We start from the raw sequence: 23,391 nt of genomic DNA on the forward strand, positions 1-23,391 counted from the left end.
TTCATAGAAAGATAAATACTTTATGACTTATATGTCAAATTCATAGAAACAGAAAGTAGAATCGTGGTTACCAGGGGCTGGGGGGAAGGGGAAAGGAAAAATTGTTAATGGGAGTAATTTTAGATTTGCAAGATGAAAAAGTTGTGGAGATCTGCTTTACAACTGTACTCGTATATTTAAAAACGAATGTGATAAATTTTATGTTGTATTTTACAAATTTTTTTTTAAAGCCAGACTTACTATGGATTCCTCAGATCAATCTGGCTATATTATGTGTGAAATATTAGTATTTTTTGAGTACCTACTGTTTGTCAGGTAGTGTTCTAGCTACCTGGAATACAGCAATGAACAGCAAAAATCTTAGCTGTCACAAAGCTTACAAACTGGAGAGAAACAATAAACAAACATTAAATAAAATATGTTAGTCATAGGTGCTAAGGAAAAAAACTAAAGTAAGGAACGGGAATAGAAGTTTTGGAGTATGAGGGTTGAAATTTTAGCTAAGGTAGCCAGGGAAAAGTGATGGCTACCTCTGAGTAAAGATCTCAAGAAGTGAGGGAGTTAGCCATGTGGTATCTGGTGAGACAATTCCAGGCAGAAGGAATAGCAAGTGCAACACCCCTAAGGCAGGCTGTGTAAGGTGTGTTTGAGGAACACAGAGGAGATCAGTGGTAGCCGACTGAGAGAGCAAGTAAATGAAATAAGAAAGGTAACTAAAGGTCAGATCACACAGGGACTGCTAGATCACAATACGCACTTTGTTATATGTGGGACAGGACGCCACTGGAGGCTTTGAACAGAAGAGTGACATAATCTGACATATTTAAACAAACCCACGCTGGCTGCTGTCATTGAAAACAGACTGAAAGTAAGCAGGGAAATCAGGTTATTGCCACAATCCAGGCAAAAGATTGCAGTAGCTTGGTCCAGAGTGATGGAGGTGGGGGTGGGGAAGAGTGATCAAATTCTGGATATATTCTAAAGGTAGGACCAAACAGAATTTGCTAACAGACTGGATGTGGATATGATAGGAGTCAAGGTTTTGGCCCTTAGCCACTGGAAGCAGGGATCTGTCATCATCTGAGATAGGGCTGCAGGTATTAAATTTTGGACATGCTACATTTGAGATGCCTGCATTTATAAAGCAACTGAAAAGAATTGGCTGCATTGACTTGCATCCTACATGTTCCTTGTCATTGAATTATTCCTTTTTAGCAAGATCTATTGACCTTACTTATTTTAATCTTTTATCTCTTAGAAATGTAATTACTGCAAATTTTAATGTGACTAAAAGATACGAACACATACTCTAGCAGCACAAAAACCCAATCACCTTTGGCGAAATACAGTTCAGTGGTATTTAGCAGTGCAACAGATTTGCAAACTAGAAAAAATTATAATACCTGGTTTTTAAAAAATGACTTACAATAGTGTGAGCTTTTGTTTAATTTTGTTTGATTTTTAGTTGGTAGGTGGAGGGGAAGGAAAGGTCATTTATTCTACAGGAAGGACTGGGGACAATTAGCATTTATAGCTTATTTTCAGAAAATAAAATCATAAAATCCTAGAGTATTTTAAATGGTACTTATATAAAATGTGATATTTAGTAGAGTTCTAGCTGTCATCACGTATGTGGGCTTAATCAGTTTAAAAAAAATGCAACTTTCCAACAAATGTAAAAACCAGTGTCTGAAAATTTAAGAATGAAATGACATGCTTTCCAGTCCATTTCTCACTCTTTAACAGATAACCAAAAATTCAGATTTAATCGTATTCAATAGTTTGAAATTATTCAATGGTTTCCCACTGCCTAGAGGAAAAAGCTCATTGTTTCTTAACATAATACAAAAGGTCCTCCAGGAACCTGGCACCAGCTTTCTTCACAGCTTGATTTTCTATCACCTGTTCCTACACATCTCATGCTTAAGCCCAAGTTTTTCTAAAATATGTTCCAAGGGATACCAGTTCAAGACTCATTACAAAAAAGGGAGCCACGGTCAAATACATTTTGCAAATTACTGCCAAATACATTTCCTTCTTAGACTTATAATTAGTCTGTCATGGGCACTCTGAAATGCAGCATTCCCTGTACTTATTTGACCATAGAACCATTTTGGTGTAACACCTATTAACATGCCCAGGAACATATTTCCAAAAAGCTCCTTCAGGCTTACTAAGGATTGCAAAGCTTTGTACCAGCCATTATGTCTCAGAGTTCCATGCCTTTGCACGTTCCCTCTGCCAGGATGGTTCTATTACTCTATTCTGTTTGGTTTTGAAAGCTGCCTTTCAGGTCTCAAATCACGTTATCTCTTAATCTTTAAAGGCATGCCCACATTTCCACTTTGCCTCTTCCTGCTCCCAGAAAATATCTCTTTTCCCTTCTCCCCACCACTGGACCTCTATCACTAAATTTAGCATGATATATTACAACTACTTGCTTTTTTCTTTCTGCGTCCTTTGATGGTAGAAACTTTTTTATGCTCAGTGCTCATATGTGGTGCTCAGTTAATGTTTGTTGAATGAATAAACTATAAACAGTCTTTTAAGAATTATTCTGTACTTATTCTTTTATATTTTCAACATTTCCGTTCCCCATCTCAGTCTTATATTTATCTTAAATGATGCAGTCTTTTAAAATACAACTTACTTATGCATCGTTAGTGCTTTATTTTGCTTTTTCTCAGATGACTAGATGGTGTTAATATCTGCAGAGTCCAACGAATGAAATCACACTACGTTAATGTTAAGCTAGTTAAAACATTATCATTTCAGGAATGCATGACTTTCATAGATGAGAAAGTTTCCTATGGTACTCGATACTCTGTACTCAGAGCCTTTCTAAAAAAGGGCAACCAAGAGTACTACAGGTAATATACATTCTATTTATGAGCCCCTCAGGTGACTGGAATTTCCAAATTCTAAAACTTAGAAAAATCCCAGAATAACATAAGATTTACAATCCATCACTGCCTTTCTCGAGTCAAGACTCCACTTGAGTCAAGACTCTATTACCCATTCTTTGCTCTACCGTCATTTGTCTGTTGTCTGTCACTCCTGAGTAGACTGTGAGCAACTCCAGGGAAGTGGAGATTCATCGACAATGACTACTAACTCAAAGGTAACTGAATGAAGATATTCTTTCTGGCTCAATAAAAAGTTCCCCAAAGGACTCTAAGCCAGAGTGAGACCTAGTGGTGTAACAGAAAAAGGACTAGACCACCACAATCATACAGCTGCAATTCCTGACTTGCTACTTGTGATCCTGTGTTAATCTCAGTTCCCCATCAGTAATACGAGGATATCTGCCCTAACTTATTGGACTTGTGAAAATCCCAGGAGAGCACTCATTCATTCAAAAAGCTATCTATATACGGGGGGGGGGGGGGGGGGGGGGGGGGGGGGGGGGGGGGCGGTGCCAAAAAAATGTATCCAAGTGGACACTTAGGTCAACGTTGCTCAAGCAGTAGTTTGCTGTAATCAGAAGTATTTGGACACTGATGGTAACCACTTTGAGCACCTCTTGTAATTGCAGAAGTCAAATGTGACTTGTATTCATCTTTTGTTATTGGTATATATTCAGTATTACAATTTTAATAGTTTTTTCTTTTCTTAAAATGTGTATACATTTTTTTGGCACCCTCTGTATAATAAGAGGTGGTTAAATTTACTTATTCCATTGAAGCAAAGTGAAGCACAATGAATGTATTTTTCAAATATCTTGCTGTGTATAATGGTATCTAGTCCTAAATCTTGATTAAACAGATTTTACACAAAGCCTCAACAAATCCTCCCCCGCCAAAAAAAGTCATAAGTAAAGGATGGCTCCAGATCTAAATCATAGGTTGTGGCTTCTGTTATTAGGACTAATTGCACATCTATTCACCTATTCACTTACTTTATGGAGCGGGACAGCTTTCGGCAGCTTAACTATTAGAACTGAAAAGCAAGGTCTGTGCACTGTAAAATGGTTACTTTTTCTTTTCTTTTCTTAGGGCAAGTATAGTAAGTCCTTGACTTAATTACCATTCCATTTTCAATAATTCCAATTATACCAACATAAGAAACATATGCCAACATTTATTTGATGTTAAATACCATATGCTCTGGTTTACACGTTGGCCCCAAACACTGAAATGTGATCCAATAGCAGATCCACCTGTAAGGCAGATGATTCAGCTTTCATCCATCAAGCTTTGTTTATCAGATTAATTGCCGGGGATAGAATACACCCTAAAAAAAATAGGCTCCCTTATTCCTGGATTCTTTCATCTTGTCTTTACAACGGGGCTTGCAGACATAAAAAGCCCGAGGAGTATTTCCAAACATTACCTCTTCTGAGAGGAACTGCTCAAAGGATTTGTGTTACTAAACATGGTTCTTGTACATTCTGGACCCAGTTCTCAAGTCAACTCTGAAAACACGAAAACAGGATTTTAGGTTAACCTAACAGAAACAAAAGCTAGTTGATGTGAGACACGTTGTCACCTAATCAAGTGTGATCTGACACAACTCCTGGGAGGCCCAGTAAGTTTGAAGACAGCCCCTCCGGGGGTGGCACGCTCTCTCTGCTGTCATTTCAGCTTCCCAGAATACCTCAACGGTAGAGAGAACCCAGGGCCCACCCTTCCCCAGGAGCAGCAGGTAAAGAAGAAATCCGACGAGCTCACAGAGGATTTGGGAGTGGAGGCCCCAGCAGAAGGGTCCGCCGAACCAGCGACCGCCTGAGACCAACTTGGATCCCTCTGGGGCGCCTCAGGCTTTTCAGAGAGCAAGCCCCGTAGGGGACACAGTGGAGGTGAGTCTGACCTGAGAGGCTGCGGGCACTTGCTATGGCGGGAACCAGCTTAGTTGCTGAGCGTAACCACAGCATGATGGTCTCGCTCACGCGTCAGGAAGCAAAGGAGGAAAAGGGCCGGAGAAGCCCGGGCACCGCAGGGCTGTGTCGCCAGGATACCGGGCCAAGCGCCCCTCCCCTTCCGGTGGCGCCGGCCCCCCCCCCCCCCCCCCCCCCCCCCCCGGGCTTTCCTCCCACGGTGGCGCAAAATGCTGACATCACGCCAGAGCTCTGACCACTGCTCAGCCGGTTGGCCCTTTTGGCGTCATGACGTCATGTTCTACTTAATGTCACGCTCACAGAATATCTGATTCTAAGTGACACCCTGCAGGGGCTGATAGCTCCCGCCTCCTCTCAGGCACCGTGTAGGTTGATCCAATCAGAAAACAGATTCAGAGTTCAGACTATCAGCGTGCGTACAGCAGCAGGCAACGGCACGAACAGCCACACTTCTAGAAGGTTCTAGGCAGTGCGCAGGAGCAGAGGTGAAGAAAGCAGGAATGAACAGGCGAAGGACCCGGGGTCACGAGACCGTTGGTGGGCGGAGCCAGCGACTAGGGAGGTTCTAGTTTGTTCGGCCTCGCGGCAGCCGCCCCCTCCCACACGGTCACGCTGAGCTGGTGCCCAGGCCTGGAATCGGGCTGCAGCCTCAGCCGCGCCCGCCGCCTCCCGCCGCTTCCCGACCATGGACCCCCGCAAAGTGAGCGAGCTTCGGGCCTTCGTGAAAATGTGTAAGCAGGACCCGAGCGTTCTGCACACCGAAGAAATGCGCTTCCTGAGGGAGTGGGTGGAGAGGTGAGACCCGGGCCGGAAGACCGTTGGGGGCGGGAAGAGGGACACGCTGAGGGGGAGCTAGGCCGGAGATGGCGCGGGGCAGATGGGTGGGCGGCTTCGCGACGAGGGCCGGCGGAGTAGTCGCCTCGTTGTGGCTCGCTTTCTGGCTTGGAAAGGAAGGCGACTTCCAGGGGCTAATGCTGGGTCGGGTAGCTTCGTATAGAGGCGGGGAAGGACGAGGCAGCGCTGAGTCTCTGCACCCGGAGGTCGCCAGGGGTGTGTCTTGGGCGAAGTATAAATGCGGATGATTGCGGGGACTTGGGCGCCAGGCGCGGGAGCGGGGAGGGGGAAGTGTTACAAGACTTGGCGTTCGCATGGAGTTGTTTTTCTCTAAATCTCTGGTGTCCTGCTTAGGTTGCAGGGACACACGGCAGCTCCTTTACGTCCTGTCTTTAAATAGTGTTGTAACAATAACTTATTTAATAAGTTATAAAAATCATAGCTGTATTTAATTATCTTCAAACGTATAGCGATTCTAACTGCGTAGAATTATTTTGGGGATCACGTATACCTCCGTGGCAGCAGTGCCATCACTCCAAACACTAAGAAAAATGATTTTTCAAGGACAGGGATGTTTCCATGGTCTAATCTTACCTTTAACTCGAGTACTTCCCTACGTGCACGGAATTAATTAAATAGGCATTGTGCCAGATGGTAGGAAACAGGATTAAGCACAATTTATTTAGGGATACAGAAGAATAAATACAGAAATTAGTTTTGATATTTACGTATAATAGAGGTTAATATTCCACACATTAAAGGGGAATTTAAGGGAGAAAGGAGAACTTCCCCGAAATGACTTTTAAAAATCACTACTATTGGTAGAGCATTTAAAGGAGATGACATACAAATTGCACCTTGTGGTGATAAATAGCGACAGTGTGGAGCAGTGTAACTCATATGAGGTAACACCCTAAACGTTGATGTTTATTTTAGTGTTTTTATAGGGAAACATGAACCCGTGATTACCAAACATTTGAAAGAATATTTCTTCCAACAAGCTTGTTCTCAGGGATAAACTTCAGTTAAAAATCTATCAACGTTGTCTGTGATGGTATAATTTTTTCCTCTTAAGAGATTGCTCAGTCTTTACATTCCCCTCCAGTTTCCTATCTACACCCAGTTTTTGTTTTTTGTTATTTTGTAAATGTGCCTACGTAACTATAGCACAAAGTAGATTGAATGTCACCGACTTAGGAGAAGTATAACTGGTCTTGTGTGATCCCACATGAGGAAGGTCTGCACCAGCTCTACTTGATAACTTAAAAACCTGTACTGACAAGTCCAATTTGCAGTTTTTGGCGGGGAACTATTAATAGCTTGTTTTAAACCTTGGAAGCATTAAATGAAATTTTTGTAGCTATGAAGGAGCATTATTTTCCATAGTTAACTAGAATTTGGAATGTGAGAAACTCTAAATCCAGCTTATAACCAAAACTTCCTGTGTTCCTCCCAAATTTAAAATTTTTCTATTTTGGGGGGAACAACTTCTAGCTTGCAGAAAAATTGCAAGTGCAGTGCAAAGAACTTTTATCCTGAACTGTTCTCAATATTGTTCCCCCAACACCATAGAGTGTGTATTTCCTACAAACAAAGACAGTCCTCAATACAACCATCAAACTCGGGAAACAAATTACTGTTGCATTAATCTAATCTAATCCTCCTAATTACATGTTGCATTTCATTGTCATGTCTCTTATTCATTTCCTTCTTTCTGAAACATTGCTTCAGTTTTTTTCCCTGATTTTCATGGCCATGGCAGTTTGATTACTGGCCAGTTATTTTGTAGAATTTCCCTCAATTTGGGTTTGTCTGATCTTTCCTCAGGATTAGATTTAATTTAATACATTTCTTGGCAGGAATGTCACTTTCTGAAGCTTTAACATAAGTTAGACTGTTAGGACTGTGTTTGGATGTCACCCTACATACATTCCTGGATGCTGCATTTTGAAACAGGAAAAACACAGCTTAAGAAGCCTGGTGTCTTCATTAAAATTTAACAGCAAAGAACCAGTATTTGATTACTGTGTTCTTTTGAAAAGTAGTTTTCCTGTAGAATTTTAAAGAATTCTGTCGTGTTTATAGGCCTGTTCCTTATTATTAAATCATCTTGCTTTGCTGAATGCAAGCTAAGATGTTTTAGATTGTGTAATGATTGGTTGATTTACTTAACTGGCATATGGGAGCCATTTTTTCCTTATTAAAGATTCTAAGTAACTGAAGGGTTTTTTTGTTTTGTTTTTGTTTGTAACTATAACATTAAAAAGGATGGGAAAAGTGCACATTTATAAGAAATTCTAAATCTTGTTTTTTAATTACATTTGCTATTTTACGTTTATACTTTTGTTTCGTGTTGGCTTCGTCAAAAGATAACATTGAGAAGGCAAGCTGCAGGGTGGAAGGAAATAGTTTGCAACGTGTAAAACTGACCAGGATCGTATGCAGAATATACGAAGAACACTTACCGATGAATATGATAGACAAACTAATAGAAAGCTGGACAAGAGTTGAACTTTACAAAAAAGGCTATTCAAATGGCCAATAAATGCATATAAAGGGACTCAACTGCAGTGAGGTACCACTATGCACCTATCAAAATAGCGAATAATTTAAAAGATGGGCAGTAAGCTAAGTGTTAGCCAATGTGTGGAACAACTGGAATTCATATACACTGGTAATAGAAGTGTAAATTCGTAAAAGAAGGACCTAAGAAAACCAATATTCATTTAAATCCAATATGTACGTACCCTACGTCCAGAAATTCCACCCAACTGAAATGATTGTTTAGTTATAAAGAATTGACACTTAAGGATGTTTAAAGTAGGTTCCTTTCTGTTTTCCAAGTTAATATAGCTCCTTGTTTTACATAAAAATTGTGCCTGTTTTTTTGTGTTTTTTTTTTAAGGCAAATTTTAGTTAAGTCTTTGTGACCTCTGGCTTTCACTATTGTGGAGTGCGCTTAATCCACTGGACATTTTAGTCATTGCAGTGTTGCATGTAGCCCATACCCTTTAGCGTCTATCCCAAGTGGAGCATATAGCACTAATTTTTCACAGTCTTTTCCTTGTTTTAAAGTTTTTTATACAGTAAGTCCTCAATTAACGTCAATAGGTTCTGCGACTTTAAGTGAACTGCAAGAAATGAAACCAGTTTTACCATAGGCTGATTGATAAGAACAAGAGTTAAATTCCTACAATATTTCGTCATCGTTATAATGAAATGACATGAGGACCTGTATATAATTTATGATGTTGCCCTGGAATATTTTGGGGGGAAAGGGCTTGCCAAGGCCAAGAGGAAGTACTGGTGGATGAAGTTTAGAGGGGATAAGGAGAAAATCTATAATGTGAGGAGCATGTGAATATAAGCAAGAGGAGCCTTGTAGATCGCAATCAGAGGAAACAAACATTTTGAATTGTATGATGACTTCATAATTATTTCCTAAACTGCCTTTTTAAGTTCATTCTTACTAAATGTCAAATGTGATGTTTGGATTTTAATATATCTACTGAATTCTAAATTAACAACTTGTTCAAATTGTGTCATTGCATGTTTCTCTGCCTCTTTTCCTTTTCCTCTGGGAATGGGCACAGGGAAGCTCTATAATTATGTTTATTAGACTTATTAAAGCAAGGAATGGGTTGGATTTTCATGAACCCATATGCTCAAAAATAAATAAAATTTTAAGCTGAAAAAAACTTACTTATAATAATACGGAAGCATTCAAATTAATTGAGTTTACTCTTAAAGGTTTGAAAAGGTAATCACCTAAATAATGTGTAATTTTTCAGCATAAATGTTGCTTGGCTTAGTGAATTTAAGTTTTTTAAATAAATGTCTTTTTTTCTCATCTTCCTCAAGCATGGGCGGTAAAATACCACCTGCTATTCATAAAACTAAATCAGAAGAAAATATCAAGGTAAGTTATGAATTTTATTTGTATGTTTAGTGATAAAGTACTACAAGGTTTCTTTGGAATGTTTTTCAATGGCTTCTCTCAAATTACCACTCCTGATTTCCCCCAAGATCACTTGGAAATAAGATCTTTGTGAAATTTCTATTTGGACATCAAATACCTGGGATCTAATTGAAAAACTGAGAATTTGGGGTTGAATATTAACTATGTTTTAGAATAAATGAGCCTCAGGGCTATATGTGTACATGCCTTGTAGGCGGTAAGCTCTGTGATTGTGAGCACTTGTAGTCTGTAGTTGTCATCGTTGTACGAGGTCGGACAGCTAAGTTCGTGAACTCATCCTAGAAAAAGTGCTACACACCTCACTGCTGAGTATCACTACATGCACCTTCGAAGTGCTCCCCTTGGGAAGCTATGCACCGACGCCAGCACCTAGTCCACCCTTCAAAGCGATTTTGGAACTCTTTCTGGAATGGCCATCAGAGCTGTTGTCGTATTACCCTTGATGTCCTGAATGTCATCAATGTGTCTTCCTTTTAATATTTCCTTTATCTTCGGGTAAAGAAAGAAGTCATTGGGGGCCAGATCAGGTGAGTAGGGAGGGGGTTCCAATACAGTTATTTATTGGCTAAAAACTCCCTCACAGACAGTGCCGTGAGAGCTGGTACATTGTCGTGATGCAAGAGCCATGAATTGTTGGCGAAAAGTTCAGGTTGTCTAACTTTTTCATGCAGCCTTTTCAGCACTTCCAAATGGTAAACTTGGTTACCTGTCCAGTTGGTACAAATTCATAATGAATGATCCCTCTGATACTAAAAAATTAGCAACATCATTGCAACAAGTTCACGAACTTAATTGTCAGACCTTTGTATGTTTAGCATCTAGCGCAGTGTATTATGTATGGTAGGTACTTTATTAATATTTGCAAAGTAAATGAACAGATAGCCCAAATCAGTAATTGTCAGTTTTTTCCTACCCTATCACCTGAGGGCAATTTCTGAGTGTGATTCATGGTGTTGCTTTAGCATATTTGCCCAATGGGTGTGTAAACTCCAGTGGTGGTTGTCAGTAGTTGTTTTAGAGATGGGAGTTGGGGAAATAAACTCTTAAGAATGCTCCCTTCAGAATTTTTTCCCAAGTTTTCTGATTAGCTGTCTTAAATTAAGAAAATTTGCTGTTTTATTATTTAGAATCCTAAAGAAGTTTTATCTATTTGGATATGAAACTAAAAGTTATATCTTTGAACAAGTGAAATGAAAGAAGTTAAGTAAAAGCACCAAAAGTAGTTCTTTTTTTTAGATGAGTCATTTGTCAGAGTTTAGTTTCTGAGCCCTAGATAGGATATTTTGCCATGTGATAAACATGTATGAAGGCAAAATTACCTGCTAAAAATTTTTTTTAATAAAAATATTCTGATTGAGAATTATGACTAGTCTTTTACTCAGTATATGCTAAAGCATCTAGCATCTTGCATGTGATAGGGACTCAAGAAATATTTTGTAATAAGGGGACTCTGATTCAAATTTTTAAAAAGATGTTTTTATTAAAGTGTAGCTAACATATACAATATTACATTAGTTTCAGGTGTACACCATAATTATTCAACATTTATGTAGCTAAAGAAGTGATCACCATGATAAGTCTTAAGTCCAGCAACCATCTGATACCATACCACGCTGTCACAATATTATTGACTATATTCCCTATGCTGTATATTACATCCCTATGACTTGTTTATTTTATACCTGGAAATTTGTGATTCCAATTTTTAAGAGTAGCAACCTAAGTAACTGGTTATATAACTTGTGATAAACTGTTAGTTGAATGAATAGATCTAGGTAGAGTGATCATGGTATATTCTCTAAGATAATCAGCATTGTTAAATGGAAAAGGCAAAAGTGCAGAGTTGTCTTATAGAGAATATCAAGAATGGGCTATATAAACCACACTGGTTACTTATAGGATGGGAAGGAAATTTGGGTGTGTTCTTTAAAGTCTTTGAATTTTCATCATTTGTGTATTAACAGTTGTATAGTCCCTTATTTGCAATTCCCAAACTGAAAAACTCTTGAAAATGGAAAGATTTTTAGTAAATTTGTTTGGCAGTAAAACATCTGAGCAACATAGGCTATTTATAGTCTTAATCCCACTTATTATGAATACTCAAACTTTATTTTCCTGAAATAGTAATGTGTTTGATTATGGAGAGTTGTGAATTGTAGTGCCTGTTGAGGGTGTTACATAACATATGGTATATGCATCATATAAGCTTCCTAAAATCCAAAATATTTTAAATCCTGAAACTTACTGTCTAAAATGTTTGGATGAGTGACTGGACCTATATTTAACTTTAAAAGCAAAATGAAAACAAAACTATAACTCGATTAGCGAAACAAAGGAAGCATACATGAAATACATGTGTATGTGAACCGTTTATATATAAATTTGTAAATTAGTATCAATACTGGGTGTGTTACTAAATACTGATAGTTTTGTTTGCCTTCCCTTTGCTAGGAAGAAAAAGCAGATAGTAAGAAGGCGGAGGAAAACATAAAGACAGATGAACCATCAAGTGAGGAAAGTGATCTAGGTGAGGAGATGGTAGTTTGTACCTGATAACATCATAAGATCCTGTGTTGATTTTTACTGATTTAGTGCTATCTATTAGAAATGTAATGTGAGCTACATGTGAAACTTACAGTTTTCTAGTAGCCACATTTAAAAAATTAAACAGGTGAAATTAACTCAAATAATAAGCTAATAGTTAAGATACTAACATTTTATCATTTGGTCAATATGGAAAAATTGAGGTATTTTCCTTATTCTAAGTTTTTCAAAATCCTGAGTGTATTTTTACACTTCTAGCCCATCTCAATGTAGATGCTACATTTTTGTTGGAAGAACTTGATCTGTATTCAGACTTCATGAAATTTGTACTTGAAAAGTTGAGTCACATACCCAAGTTCTAAACATAACGTAAAAGTTTTCCAGTACCAAAAATTTATTTTCCATGTTGATAAAACTGGTTCATTTTAGAAGAATTGATATCTATACCATCAGTTTGGTGGGGTTTTTCTTATTTTTTAAGACTGCAAAACTGATAAAATAAATCTTTTCGTAAATTTGGAAGTCTTTTGAGACTGGAATTATATACTCCAGTTATTAACTGGGCAATCTCTTAATTCACAGAACCTGTCTTGCAGTTTTTCAAATTTTGAGTCAGTTGACTTGATATTAGAAAGGGCTTCTTTGGGGGCTTAATTAAGAAGATCTTTCACTTTTTATAAAATATCTTCTCTAGTTTTATAATTTTATAACAGTTTCCATAACTATAATTGTTTTTACCAAGTCTCCACCTAAAGACACTTTAGTTTTTGTGCATGAATCAAGCTGTTTTATAATTAGAGGAAGCTACAACTTCAGTTTCTATTAAAAATAGATAAAATATTTTGTTGGATGTTAATTCTGATTTCAGGTAGCACATTTTTCATTCTTTTTTTGATTGTTAAGAATAAACTTATCAAATTCACTGTTTGCTAAAAATGTTTTCTATGTGTTTTTTTTTTTTTTTATATGCAGCAGTTGTTTTGTTTTGCTGTAGCAGATTACAGTTGTCCATCATGAAATTTACGACATAACCTCCTTCCAGTCTCTGTCTTTACTCTTTTGGATAAAGTGTGTTAGCTTTGGGGCTTGATTTTGCATCAGTAGTATGCCTTTATTTTAAATTTACAATTTATCCATACTATTTTTTAAAACAAATATAATTGTAACAAAATTAAATATTTCATCATGATCTACATCATAGTATCATTGTAACTTCTGCTATCTGCATAAAACATTTTTAAAAAACATTACAAAACATTGGTATGTTGAACAAGATATTTGAAACTGAGTAAGTCAATGGTGTGTCTGTGTGTACTACTAGACACTATGCACTTGCCGACATTGCCACTACAATCCGATAATAAATACTTACATAATGCAACAGTTGAAATGTAGTCTTACCAAAACAATAAAGTTGTGTTTAATAGGGTACTATTTGACAATGCATCAGTTTAAATTAAATTAACATAATGTAAAATATTCAGTTCATAAGTTGAACCTACCACAGTTCATTTGTTTTGTTTTTTTTCCCAGAACCCAACTGCTCCCTTTGATTTTTTTTTTTTTTTTTAATTTATATTGGGGAACAGTTTGTTTTTCTAGGACCCATTAGCTCCATGTCAAGTCATTTTCAATTTAGTTGTGGGGGGCGCAGCTCAACTCCAAGTCAAGTCGTCATTTTTAGTCTACTTGTGGAAGTTACAGCTCAGCCTCAAGTCAAGTCGTTTTTTTGTGTGTTTTTTTAAAATCTAGTTGTAGAGGGTGCAGCTCACTGGCCCATGTGGGAATCGAACCGGTGACCTTGGTGTTACCAGCCCTGCGCTTCAACCACTGAGCCAACTGGCCTCCCAGTTCATTAGTTTTTAATAGCCATATGTGTCATGTTCTTAACTTTGGCAGAAATTGACAATGAAGGTGTGATTGAACCAGACACTGATGCACCTCAAGAAATGGGAGATGAAAATGCAGAGGTAAGGTCGAAGGTTTAGTTCTGCTTGTTGTAAGGAATGTGAAGGTCCTGCCTATTGCAGTGGTTTTATGACATAATTCTTCCAGGAGAAGCACATACTAAATCTTTCTCCAACTTAAATCTTTTAGGCAAACATTTTATTTTACTACTGAAGATATTTGTGAAAATTTCTGTTATTTTTAATCATACTCTGTAACAATCTCTGAAATTCTTGGTATTTTCTTTTTACCTGCCTTTTTCGTTTACATCTGATTTGACTGCTCTTTAGAGTATAGAGTTACCCTAATATTTATATCTACATATGGAGTTGTCTGTTAATGGGATGTCTAATGCCAGGTTGTTTTCCGAAATGGTTTTGTCACAACAGGGATGATACTGCCCTCAAGGTGGTGAAAATTGGTTCTTAGGAGGGGGGATTGAAAAAAAGTGGATATTACAATAGTTAGTGGTCTTCCATAGGGTCATAACACATTCACATATGTGCTGTATATCTGTGCTATTAAAATGGAGGGGGTGAGAATTAAGAAAAAGATGTCTAAAAAGGCTCTTTGGGGGTTGATGACGTAAAAAAGCTTGAGAAGTGCTATAATGTAATAGCAGCTTAAAAGGTTGGTCCATATCTTTACCAATACCTGATACTGTCAGATTTCATCTTTGCCTGTCTTACTATTTGAAATGCTATGTTCTTTGTGGCTTTTAATTTGCATTTTCCTGATTTCTAATGAAGTTGAGCATATTTTAATGTTTATTAGTCATTCACAGGTATTTTTGAAGTCCTATTCTGACTTTTCCTGTTTTTTTTCTGGGTCGTCTTTTTCTGATTGGTTTATATTTCATTTTATATTCTAGATACTAATAGTTTTGTTTTCTGTATGTGCACCAATTATTTCCTACTAATTGGTGGCTAGTCATAAACAATCTTTTGATACAGTTAAATTAATAATTGTTTTATATAATGCTTTATTATCTCAAGGTTATAATTGTAATATATTGTTTTCTCTTTCTACAAATTTATGCATTTAGCGTTTAACCTTTAGTCTACCTGTCAGCACCATTACTGAAGAATTCCTTTCCTCAGCCATGTTTCCATACATGTGTAGGTGTGTTTGGTGATCTCTTGTCCTATATCTCCAATTTTTCTCATGTACTAATGACACATTGTCTTGCATAGCTTTATACTACATCTTATCTGGTAAGGCAAAGACCCAACATTTTAGGAGTATTTTGGCTGTTCTTGGCCCTTTGCTCTTCCATATACATTTTAGAATCAAATTGTCAAGTCTCTTCCTAAAAAATTAGGATATTATTTTCCTATTAAAATTGTATTAAATCTAAATCAATTTAGGGAGAACATACATCTACTATTGAAACATACATCTATTGAACTATCCATGAATGTGGTATCTGTCTAATTTTTAGGTCTTTTAGCATTTTCAATAACCTACTAACATTTTCTCCATAAAGATCTTGTGCATCTTTGAGAACAGATTTAAGTACTTTTTGTCACTCTTTGTAAAAGGAATATTTTTATTATGTATTCTGTTTATTGGTTGTGCTGTGTCACTTCATTGTGTCTGGATTTATACTACTTTTTATTTATCTTACTTGGGATATATTGGGCCTCTTAAATTGTAGGTTGGTTCACTTTCTTTAGCTCTGGAACATTTTCAACTAGTATTTCTTTCAAATATTGCCTCTTCCCCATGCTCTTCTACTGTCATTCTGGAGCCCTAGTTAGATACATATTAGACTTTTTCACTATTAAGTTCCATCTCTATCACTCTACTGAATTATGTATGCTTTCTTTGTTCCATTGATGTTCGAATTTGTAAAGTCCAGTTGGCTATTTATAAATCTTGATCCTTACTCATTTTCAGAAGTTGCTTTTATTCTCTTAAACACATTAAATTGTTTGTCGAACTCTTTTTGCTGGTCTAACTCTTCTGTTATTTTTCCTGACTCTTGCTCATTAACTTTGGAGTGTGCGTGTGTGTGTGTTTGTGTGTGTGTGTGTGTGTGTGTGTGTGTTATTTTAACTATGAGTTCTTTGAAACTGCCTGTGGAAAGTTTTTGAGGCCTGGGTAGAAGGCATGTACCTCCAAGGAGGAATATGTTTGCTTCCATCAAGACTTAGTTAGCTCTGCCAACTCAAGGATCACTAAATTCTCAGCATTGTTTTTTGTTGTTTAAACTACATATGTAATGTGAATTCTGCTGGAAAGATTGGCTTGTGATTATGAGTTTACAGAGGACATTTGTTTTCTTCTCTCTACTTGACTGTCCCTTTCTTTGGGATAGGTTTATTTTTGGTTTACCGTTATGTTTGCAGGTACAGGCATTTGGGATTCCAGATTTATTTTGCAGAGTGTCTGGTTAGACAACATACATTCTTTTCTTCTGAATCTAGACTTTCATGTGCCTGGCACTGCCTTCAAAAACAGAATTGCAAGGTCACCAGTTTTGACACCTGCCACGCACTGGAAGCAGATGGAGCTGGATTTCAGGCCTTCATTTGATCTTATTCCTTGAGGGTTTCTGTATTCTCAGGTGAAAGATGGTTTTTAAAAGTGTTTTTAGACTTGTTCAGGGTATCATGTGCACCATGTTGCCATAAACCAAAGTTGGTGTCTGTTTTTTATTTTTTTAGTTACCCTGGCTTTGTAGGATGTCTTACTATCTGGTAAAGTGTTTCTTCTTTTGTTATTTTTAAAAGTTTTTCAAGTTTGTCTGAAATTTGTAGGACTTTGTTAGAATTGTTTTGAATTTATTGAGTAACTTGGGGATAGGTTGAAATATTCAAAGTAATGTTTCTATGAACATGGTATGTATCTAGTGTCCTTTAATAGGATTTTCCTTTTCCCCCCATGAAAGTTTTGTGTGATCTTAGAATGGTATGTTGTTCTGTTAGATTTTATAATTGATTTTTGCTGATGTGGAGCAACTTTGGATTTTTCTGTATTGCTCTTATTTCTGAGAACTTTATTGAATTGTTTTAGTAGATCTAATAACTTGTCCTTTTCATTGGGTTTTCTAAGTAAATATAAATACAGACGATTTGATATTTTCCTTCTGATTCTTAAACCTATCAATTGTTTTCTTAATGAGTTAACCAGCACTGCCAGTAATATTTTAAATCAGCCAGTAATATTTTACACAGTTGTGGTGATAGGGTGGATTTTATTTCCTTTTGTTAAATAAACTGCTTCTTAACTTTCCATTTTAGATAAGATATTTGTTTCAAGTTTTTGTTATTAATCATTGTGCTGTCAGCATCTTTTACCGTGTTTGTTCTGTCTAACATACTCAACAGTGTTTGTTGAAACAAAAGGATGAGATATTCTCTGAAGATTCAAGCCTGAAAGGAGCTAGCTTTAGTTACTTCTTATGAGGAGATAGAGTTTTAATATTTGTGAATAACTAGAAAGAAGTTGGTAGGACAAGAGCAGAACAGTCTACTTAGGTTGGGATGGAAGGAAGCAAAGGTAATGTAGGGAGTAAATTTTATTGTTTCATATAAAAGATTAAATGTCATTCTTTGTTATTTCTTACTAATCAGGTATCATAATTATTCTCTGCTCCCTGGAGACTGGAGAAGAATCAATGAAAATGGGGGTTGTGACTACCCCATACCTAACATAGTCAAATTGCTTTCTTCTGTTTGTTCTCTCTGCTACTTCTAAGTCTGCCTTGAATTTTCCCCTAGATAACCGAGGAGATGATGGATCAGGCAAATGATAAAAAAGGGGCTGCCATTGATGCCCTAAATGATGGTGAGTGACTTTTTCCTTACTCTTCGCTACATTTCTGTGCTATTCTGAATATTGTCTTCTTTACTGCAGTAGCTATTAAATAGTGGGAAATGGGAAGGGAACTTAAATTTATTGAGTATCTTATACTGGAGAAGAAAGTGTCCTATTTTCCACCCAACCCTTAACCCATTGATGAGGAGGCTGAAATCTCGCAGGTTATCAGTTACCTGCCTCAGGGCATAGATAGATCCTGATGTGACTCAAACTCTGCTTTTCTGACTATGTCCTTGAATGTTTCTCACTGAGAAGAGGCTTTGAAAAGGTGAGAGGTTTTCAAGAAAAGTGGCATGAGAACAGTGGTTCTCAACTTTTTCCACGCACCCATGACAAATGACGTCATGGGCATAATACTCCTGTTCTGGTCTGCACATTAGATCCTCTGCAGAAAATCATAGCAGCCTGGGAGAGTGCTGAGAGTATTCAGTATGAAGAAATCAGTTACTCATTTGGGCACTTATGCAAACCCCTTCGTAGCTGTGTGGTAGTGTGTCACAGTGCCATCGTTGAATAGATGCTGTCGTATGATGCTGATTTGTGTTTGGACTTCATCCATAGACTTAGAAGATGACTAGTTTCATTTTTGAAAGGAAATAAAGGTAGAAAAGGTATTTGCTTCCATTTTTTGTAATCCCACCACCTTCTTAGTTTAGGTCCTTATCATATGTTTATACTATTTCAATTGCCTTAATCGTTTACTCTCCCTAGAATATTCTCACTTAGAACAGCTTTTTATTGTTAAACACACTCCCTTACTTATAACCTGCGACTAACATTTTACTTATGTTTTGAAGACCGTCATAGCATTAGACTGCAAGAGTCAGATCCCATGTTTTGCTTTCCCAACCTTGTCATCCTTTTGAATATTCACCTTCCTTTCCAGCCAGACTTCGCTGTCCTACAGTGTTTTTTTTACCTATGCTCTACTGCCTCTCTGTAAAGCTCTTCTTTACCTATTTCCGCTTTAATTCATACCCATCAAGGGGTCCCAGCCACTTCTCTTCCTGACCATTCCTTTTCCACACTATAATCTATTCTTAATTTCCCTACCATCTAAGATTTATTTTGTGCTTTCTACATGTCTGGCAATTTTACTATGTTTTAATGTTTCATTAAGATTTTAGTTATTGAAACTTCATGCTACTCCCATTTTACAGATGAATGAATGGGAGAACCTGAGGGCTGAGAGGTTTCAGCTTGCTCACGATCCTAGTGTACCATACTGTCAAGTCATGTAGTATTCTTGTCAGTTATTTTGGAAAACTGGATGTATTTTTAAAAATTCATTTTCTTATTGACTAAGCAATATTTAACAAAATGAAAACGAAGCTCCCACCACCACCTAAGTCACGTTCTTGTTTTTCCATATTTCTTTCCAAGCTATGTTTGTGTGTAAATTTAACCGAATTCAAATTTTAGAACATGTGCAATTTTATAGTATAATATCCTAAAGGGATAAACACACTAGTATTGTAAGCCAGGGATTATAGGTTCAGGCCCTACTTGGGTTTAGAGAGGCGGGAATATAAACACTGGACTTACAAAGCCACAGTGCCTGAGTTTGAATCCCAGCCTGGCACTTGGTAGCTAGATAAAGTTAGAGAAGTTACTCTCTCTGCCTGGTTTGTTTTCTCCTTTGTAAAATAAGCACAATGGTACCTACCTAATAGAGTCATGAGGAATACATGAGTATCTGTAATATGCTTAGAATAGTACCTGGTGCTGTTCTTACTAAGGTACTGGTCTTAATATTAAGGTGTAAGTATTATCGCTTATTAAGTAAGACCTAAGTGTTTCCAGCTGTCACATTATTAGTAGTATTTTAATTATGCTTTTTCAGTTTAGTATGTTTATTCAACAGATATTAATTAGAGGCTTATCGTGCTCCAAGCAGTGTTTTAGATGCTGGACATAGTGGCAAACAAAACAGACCCAAATTCTTTTACATCATGGGCTGCATATATTACTGGGGAACAAAAGTTAACAAATTTATAATATAATGTTAGGCGATAATAAGTACAGTGAAGACAAATATTGCTGAGTAAAGGGATAGTCAGTGATGGAAGCTATATTTTATATAGGGTGGTCAGGAAAGCATCTGGCAAAGTGAAGAGAGCCAGCTACGTGAAGAAGAGCTTTTGAGACAGAGAAGAACAAATACAGAGGCTAACTGGGAGAGCGTGTGGGTTGATTACATATTCCAGGAATAGCGGGAAGGCCAGTGTAGCTGGCATGTGGTGAGTGAAGGGGTAAGAGCGGTGGAATTGAGATCAGGGAAGTGCCTGGGTGTGGGAGATGGGTGGTGGGGAAGTGCTGAGGACAGATAGGTCGATTGCTGAAGAACTTTGTAGATCATGCTAAGGATTTCAGATTTTATTTTTTGATTAGGGGAGTTCCATAGTGACATAAATTTGATTTTGAGAAAGACTATTCTTGCTACTTCATGTAGATTAGATTGGACGGGCAAATAAGGGTATGTTATTAGGTTGGTGCAAAAGGTTGGTTTAAAAGGTTAAAAATAATTGCAAAAGCCCCAGTTATTTTTGCACCAACCTAATAATTCATTGGAGATAAGCTATAAAACATGAGTTGATGTGCCAGACATATTAGGAAAATCACCTGTGGGGTGGCAAGGAGAGCCAGAGGAGTCTGGGAAGGCAGTGAGATGGTCATGTAGGTCTTGTCCCTATGGAGGAAACATGGAAGGAAGGTTGTGTTGGAAAAATCTTCAACTACGGGTGTGTTTCTGAACACATCTTGGGGAGCCAAAGTTGCCCATTAGAGGACCTGCACATCTCACAATAATGGGCTGCCTTAGCGTCCTTGTATTCAGTCATTAGCTGGGAGCAGCTTATGAAGTGTAGTCCTGAGCACAGAAGATGGGATTCTCAATCAGTTATACTCCCCACAACAGATCTAAAGTGCATTTTCACGACCCCACAGAGGGAAAGAAAGAAATTGAGTCTTATTTTGTAGTCCAGGTGGCTAATGATGGTGGCTTGGATTAAGGCAAAGTTTCCCAAACTCTGTTTATTACAGTGCCCTTAGTGCCTGGACTTCTTCACAGCCCAAAAATTTGCCTACTAGTTTCATTCATAATATAGCTTTGGGTCCAAACAATTTAATAAATATCTGTCCTAACATGTTATTGATTATTTGAAAAAAGAATTCATACAAATTGAAAGAAAACGTTTAATTTTATTCTTAACCATGTTTGTTTTCTAATAAGCTGTGTATACATGTTGGCACTAAGCATCTTCTCAAATCTTGGAATCTGATTGGACACTGCCACCCTCATTTCCTGTTCCACATCTATTTTTCTGCAGTTCTTTTTTTTTTTTCCCCAAGTCAAGTTGTCCTTTCAATCTTAGTTGTGGAGGGTGCCATTTAGCTTCAAGTTGTTGTCCTTTCGGTCTTAGTTGTGGAGGGCGCAGCTCAGCTCCAGGTCCAGTTGCTGTTGCTAGTTGCAGGGGGCACAGCCCACCATCCCTTGCGGGAGTCAAACCGGCAACCTTGTGGTTGAGAAGACACGCTCCAACCAACTGAGCCATCTGGGAGCTCAGCGGCAGCTCAGCTCAAGGGGCCATATTCAATCTTAGTTGCAGGGGACGCTGCCCACCATCCCTTGCGGGACTCGAGGAATTAAACTGGCAACCTTGTGGTTGAGAGCCTACTGGCCCATGTGGGAATCGAACCGGCAGCCTTCGGAGTTAGGAGCTCTAACTGCCTGAGCCACCAGGCCGGCCCCTCTGCAGTTCTTTTTATCAAAACTACTAAGAACAGTTTTTCAAAGATATCAAAAGGAATGTAGTGATCCAGTGTTGAAACCGTGACCTGTTCTGAGCCTGTCGCTTGCTAACAAACTGTCCTGTGGCCCATTGGTACAGTGTGGGAACCTCGGAACCAGGGTGATAAGTGAGGATTAGTTAGGTTCTGGGTATATTTTGAAAGTAAAGGTAAAAGGATTTAGGCTTTAGATTGGGGAGTCAAATATAACTCCAACGTTTTGGGCTTGAGGGAGATGAGTACAGGCATACCTTGGAGATCATTGCGGGTTGGATCCCAGAGCACCAGAATAAGAATGCATTGCAATAAAGTGAATCGTAATCTTTTTGTTGGTGGACAGTCTTGCCCTCAGTTTGTAAAGAATGCAGCACGTAGGAAGCGCAATAAAGAGAAGCACAATAAAACGAGACATGCCTGTAGTTACCAAACAGCCTCCTGCTTTTGTAAAAATTTAATGGAACATAGCCATACCCATTCATTCATGTATTATCTGTGGCTGCTTGCCCACTACAACAGCAGAGTCAAATAGCTGTGATGGTTATGGTATGCAGAGCCTGCCTACAACAATAATTATATGGCCCTTTCTGAAAAGTTTGCCAACCTCTTAAAGTAGACTAAATGGAAGAGACATTTATTTTAATTGGGAATATAGGGATGGGGTTGAGGGCGGGTGGATTTGGAGATGGGGTAGGAATTAAGAGTTTAGTTTTAAACATGGTAGGTGTGAGTTGCGTATTAGACATCCTAGTGTAATAACTTGTAATAGACATCTCTAATCTAGTAAAACTGAATATTTGACTATTGTTCTACATGTTTCATGAATTCTGTTACGGTCCTTTACACACTTACTGACTGGATAAATACATTTTTTAAAAGTGAATTGTGGCATTTCTCTAAAATGCTATGTTTAACTTACCCCCCCCCCATATTTTCTCTGTCCAAGAGTTAGACTTTGTGCAAAGAACTATTCTACTTCTGTAATATGTTTTATTTGTTGAATGACTTCACTGAATGAACTAATAAAGGAGTAAGCTGAATAGATACAATAAATGAATGTAAAATGTGGGTTATGGTGTTTTATGAGTTCTACTTTTCTTGAATTTTTATACCATTCCTGTGAATTCAAATAATAAATTTTTGAACATAAGCCCTGTGAATTTAATATGGATACCTTTTTCTTTAAGTTTAATTTTGTCCTTTTAATTTAGTGGATAAAAGAAAATTAATGAAATAAGATTGATTCATCCTTTCAGTTTTATCCATTTATTTTTTCTGAATTAAAAATTAGTATGAGTCCGACTAAGAGTGTGGCATTGTCTCTGTCTTGAGTGATTTTCAGTATCAGTTTGGTAAAAGTTTGCTTTGAAGAGCCAGTTTTGTATATTAATTTAGAAACTGCTCTTTTTTTAAATGAAGGATTTTAAAGATTAATTGGATGAGAAATCAGCAATTTTTCTTAATATTTTTTATTTTTTGGCTGTTTCTCAGTAACCTTTGTTTCCCTTTAGGTGACCTACAGAGAGCCATTGACTTGTTCACAGATGCCATCAAGCTGAATCCTCGCTTGGCCATTCTGTATGCCAAGAGAGCCAGGTGAGAACGAAACAAAATAGCATCCCCTAGTGAATAAATCCTT

At 37.6% G+C, this 23,391-nt stretch overlaps 2 protein-coding genes across 5 annotated transcripts in view; one reads left to right on the top strand and one right to left on the bottom strand.

Annotated features, from left to right (window-relative positions):
* Nucleotides 1–4,992, bottom strand: part of XPNPEP3 (X-prolyl aminopeptidase 3) — a 56,321-nt gene extending 51,329 nt beyond the window's left edge. For 3 of the 4 annotated variants that reach the window (XM_088796315.1, XM_074326453.2, XM_019734494.3), the window contains exon 1: nucleotides 4,810–4,992. In XM_088796315.1, the coding sequence (XP_088652441.1) occupies nucleotides 4,810–4,873 (64 nt within the window). In that variant the 5' untranslated portion in view covers nucleotides 4,874–4,992. The remainder of the gene's footprint in view (nucleotides 1–4,809) is intronic. The other variant, XM_088796321.1, reaches the window with a different exon arrangement.
* Nucleotides 4,993–5,119: 127 nt separating this feature from the next.
* Nucleotides 5,120–23,391, top strand: part of ST13 (ST13 Hsp70 interacting protein) — a 29,199-nt gene continuing 10,927 nt past the window's right edge. Inside the window, exons 1-6 of the mRNA XM_019734498.3 lie at nucleotides 5,120–5,632; nucleotides 9,533–9,590; nucleotides 12,102–12,177; nucleotides 14,094–14,164; nucleotides 17,867–17,933; nucleotides 23,264–23,348. Of these exons, the coding sequence (XP_019590057.1) occupies nucleotides 5,523–5,632; nucleotides 9,533–9,590; nucleotides 12,102–12,177; nucleotides 14,094–14,164; nucleotides 17,867–17,933; nucleotides 23,264–23,348 (467 nt within the window). The 5' untranslated portion in view covers nucleotides 5,120–5,522. The remainder of the gene's footprint in view (nucleotides 5,633–9,532; nucleotides 9,591–12,101; nucleotides 12,178–14,093; nucleotides 14,165–17,866; nucleotides 17,934–23,263; nucleotides 23,349–23,391) is intronic.

The sequence above is a fragment of the Rhinolophus sinicus genome, chromosome 1, assembly GCF_057876585.1.
Source record: "Rhinolophus sinicus isolate RSI-liver-muscle chromosome 1, RSI-T2T, whole genome shotgun sequence".
In the NCBI taxonomy this organism is placed as follows: Eukaryota; Metazoa; Chordata; class Mammalia; order Chiroptera; family Rhinolophidae; genus Rhinolophus; species Rhinolophus sinicus.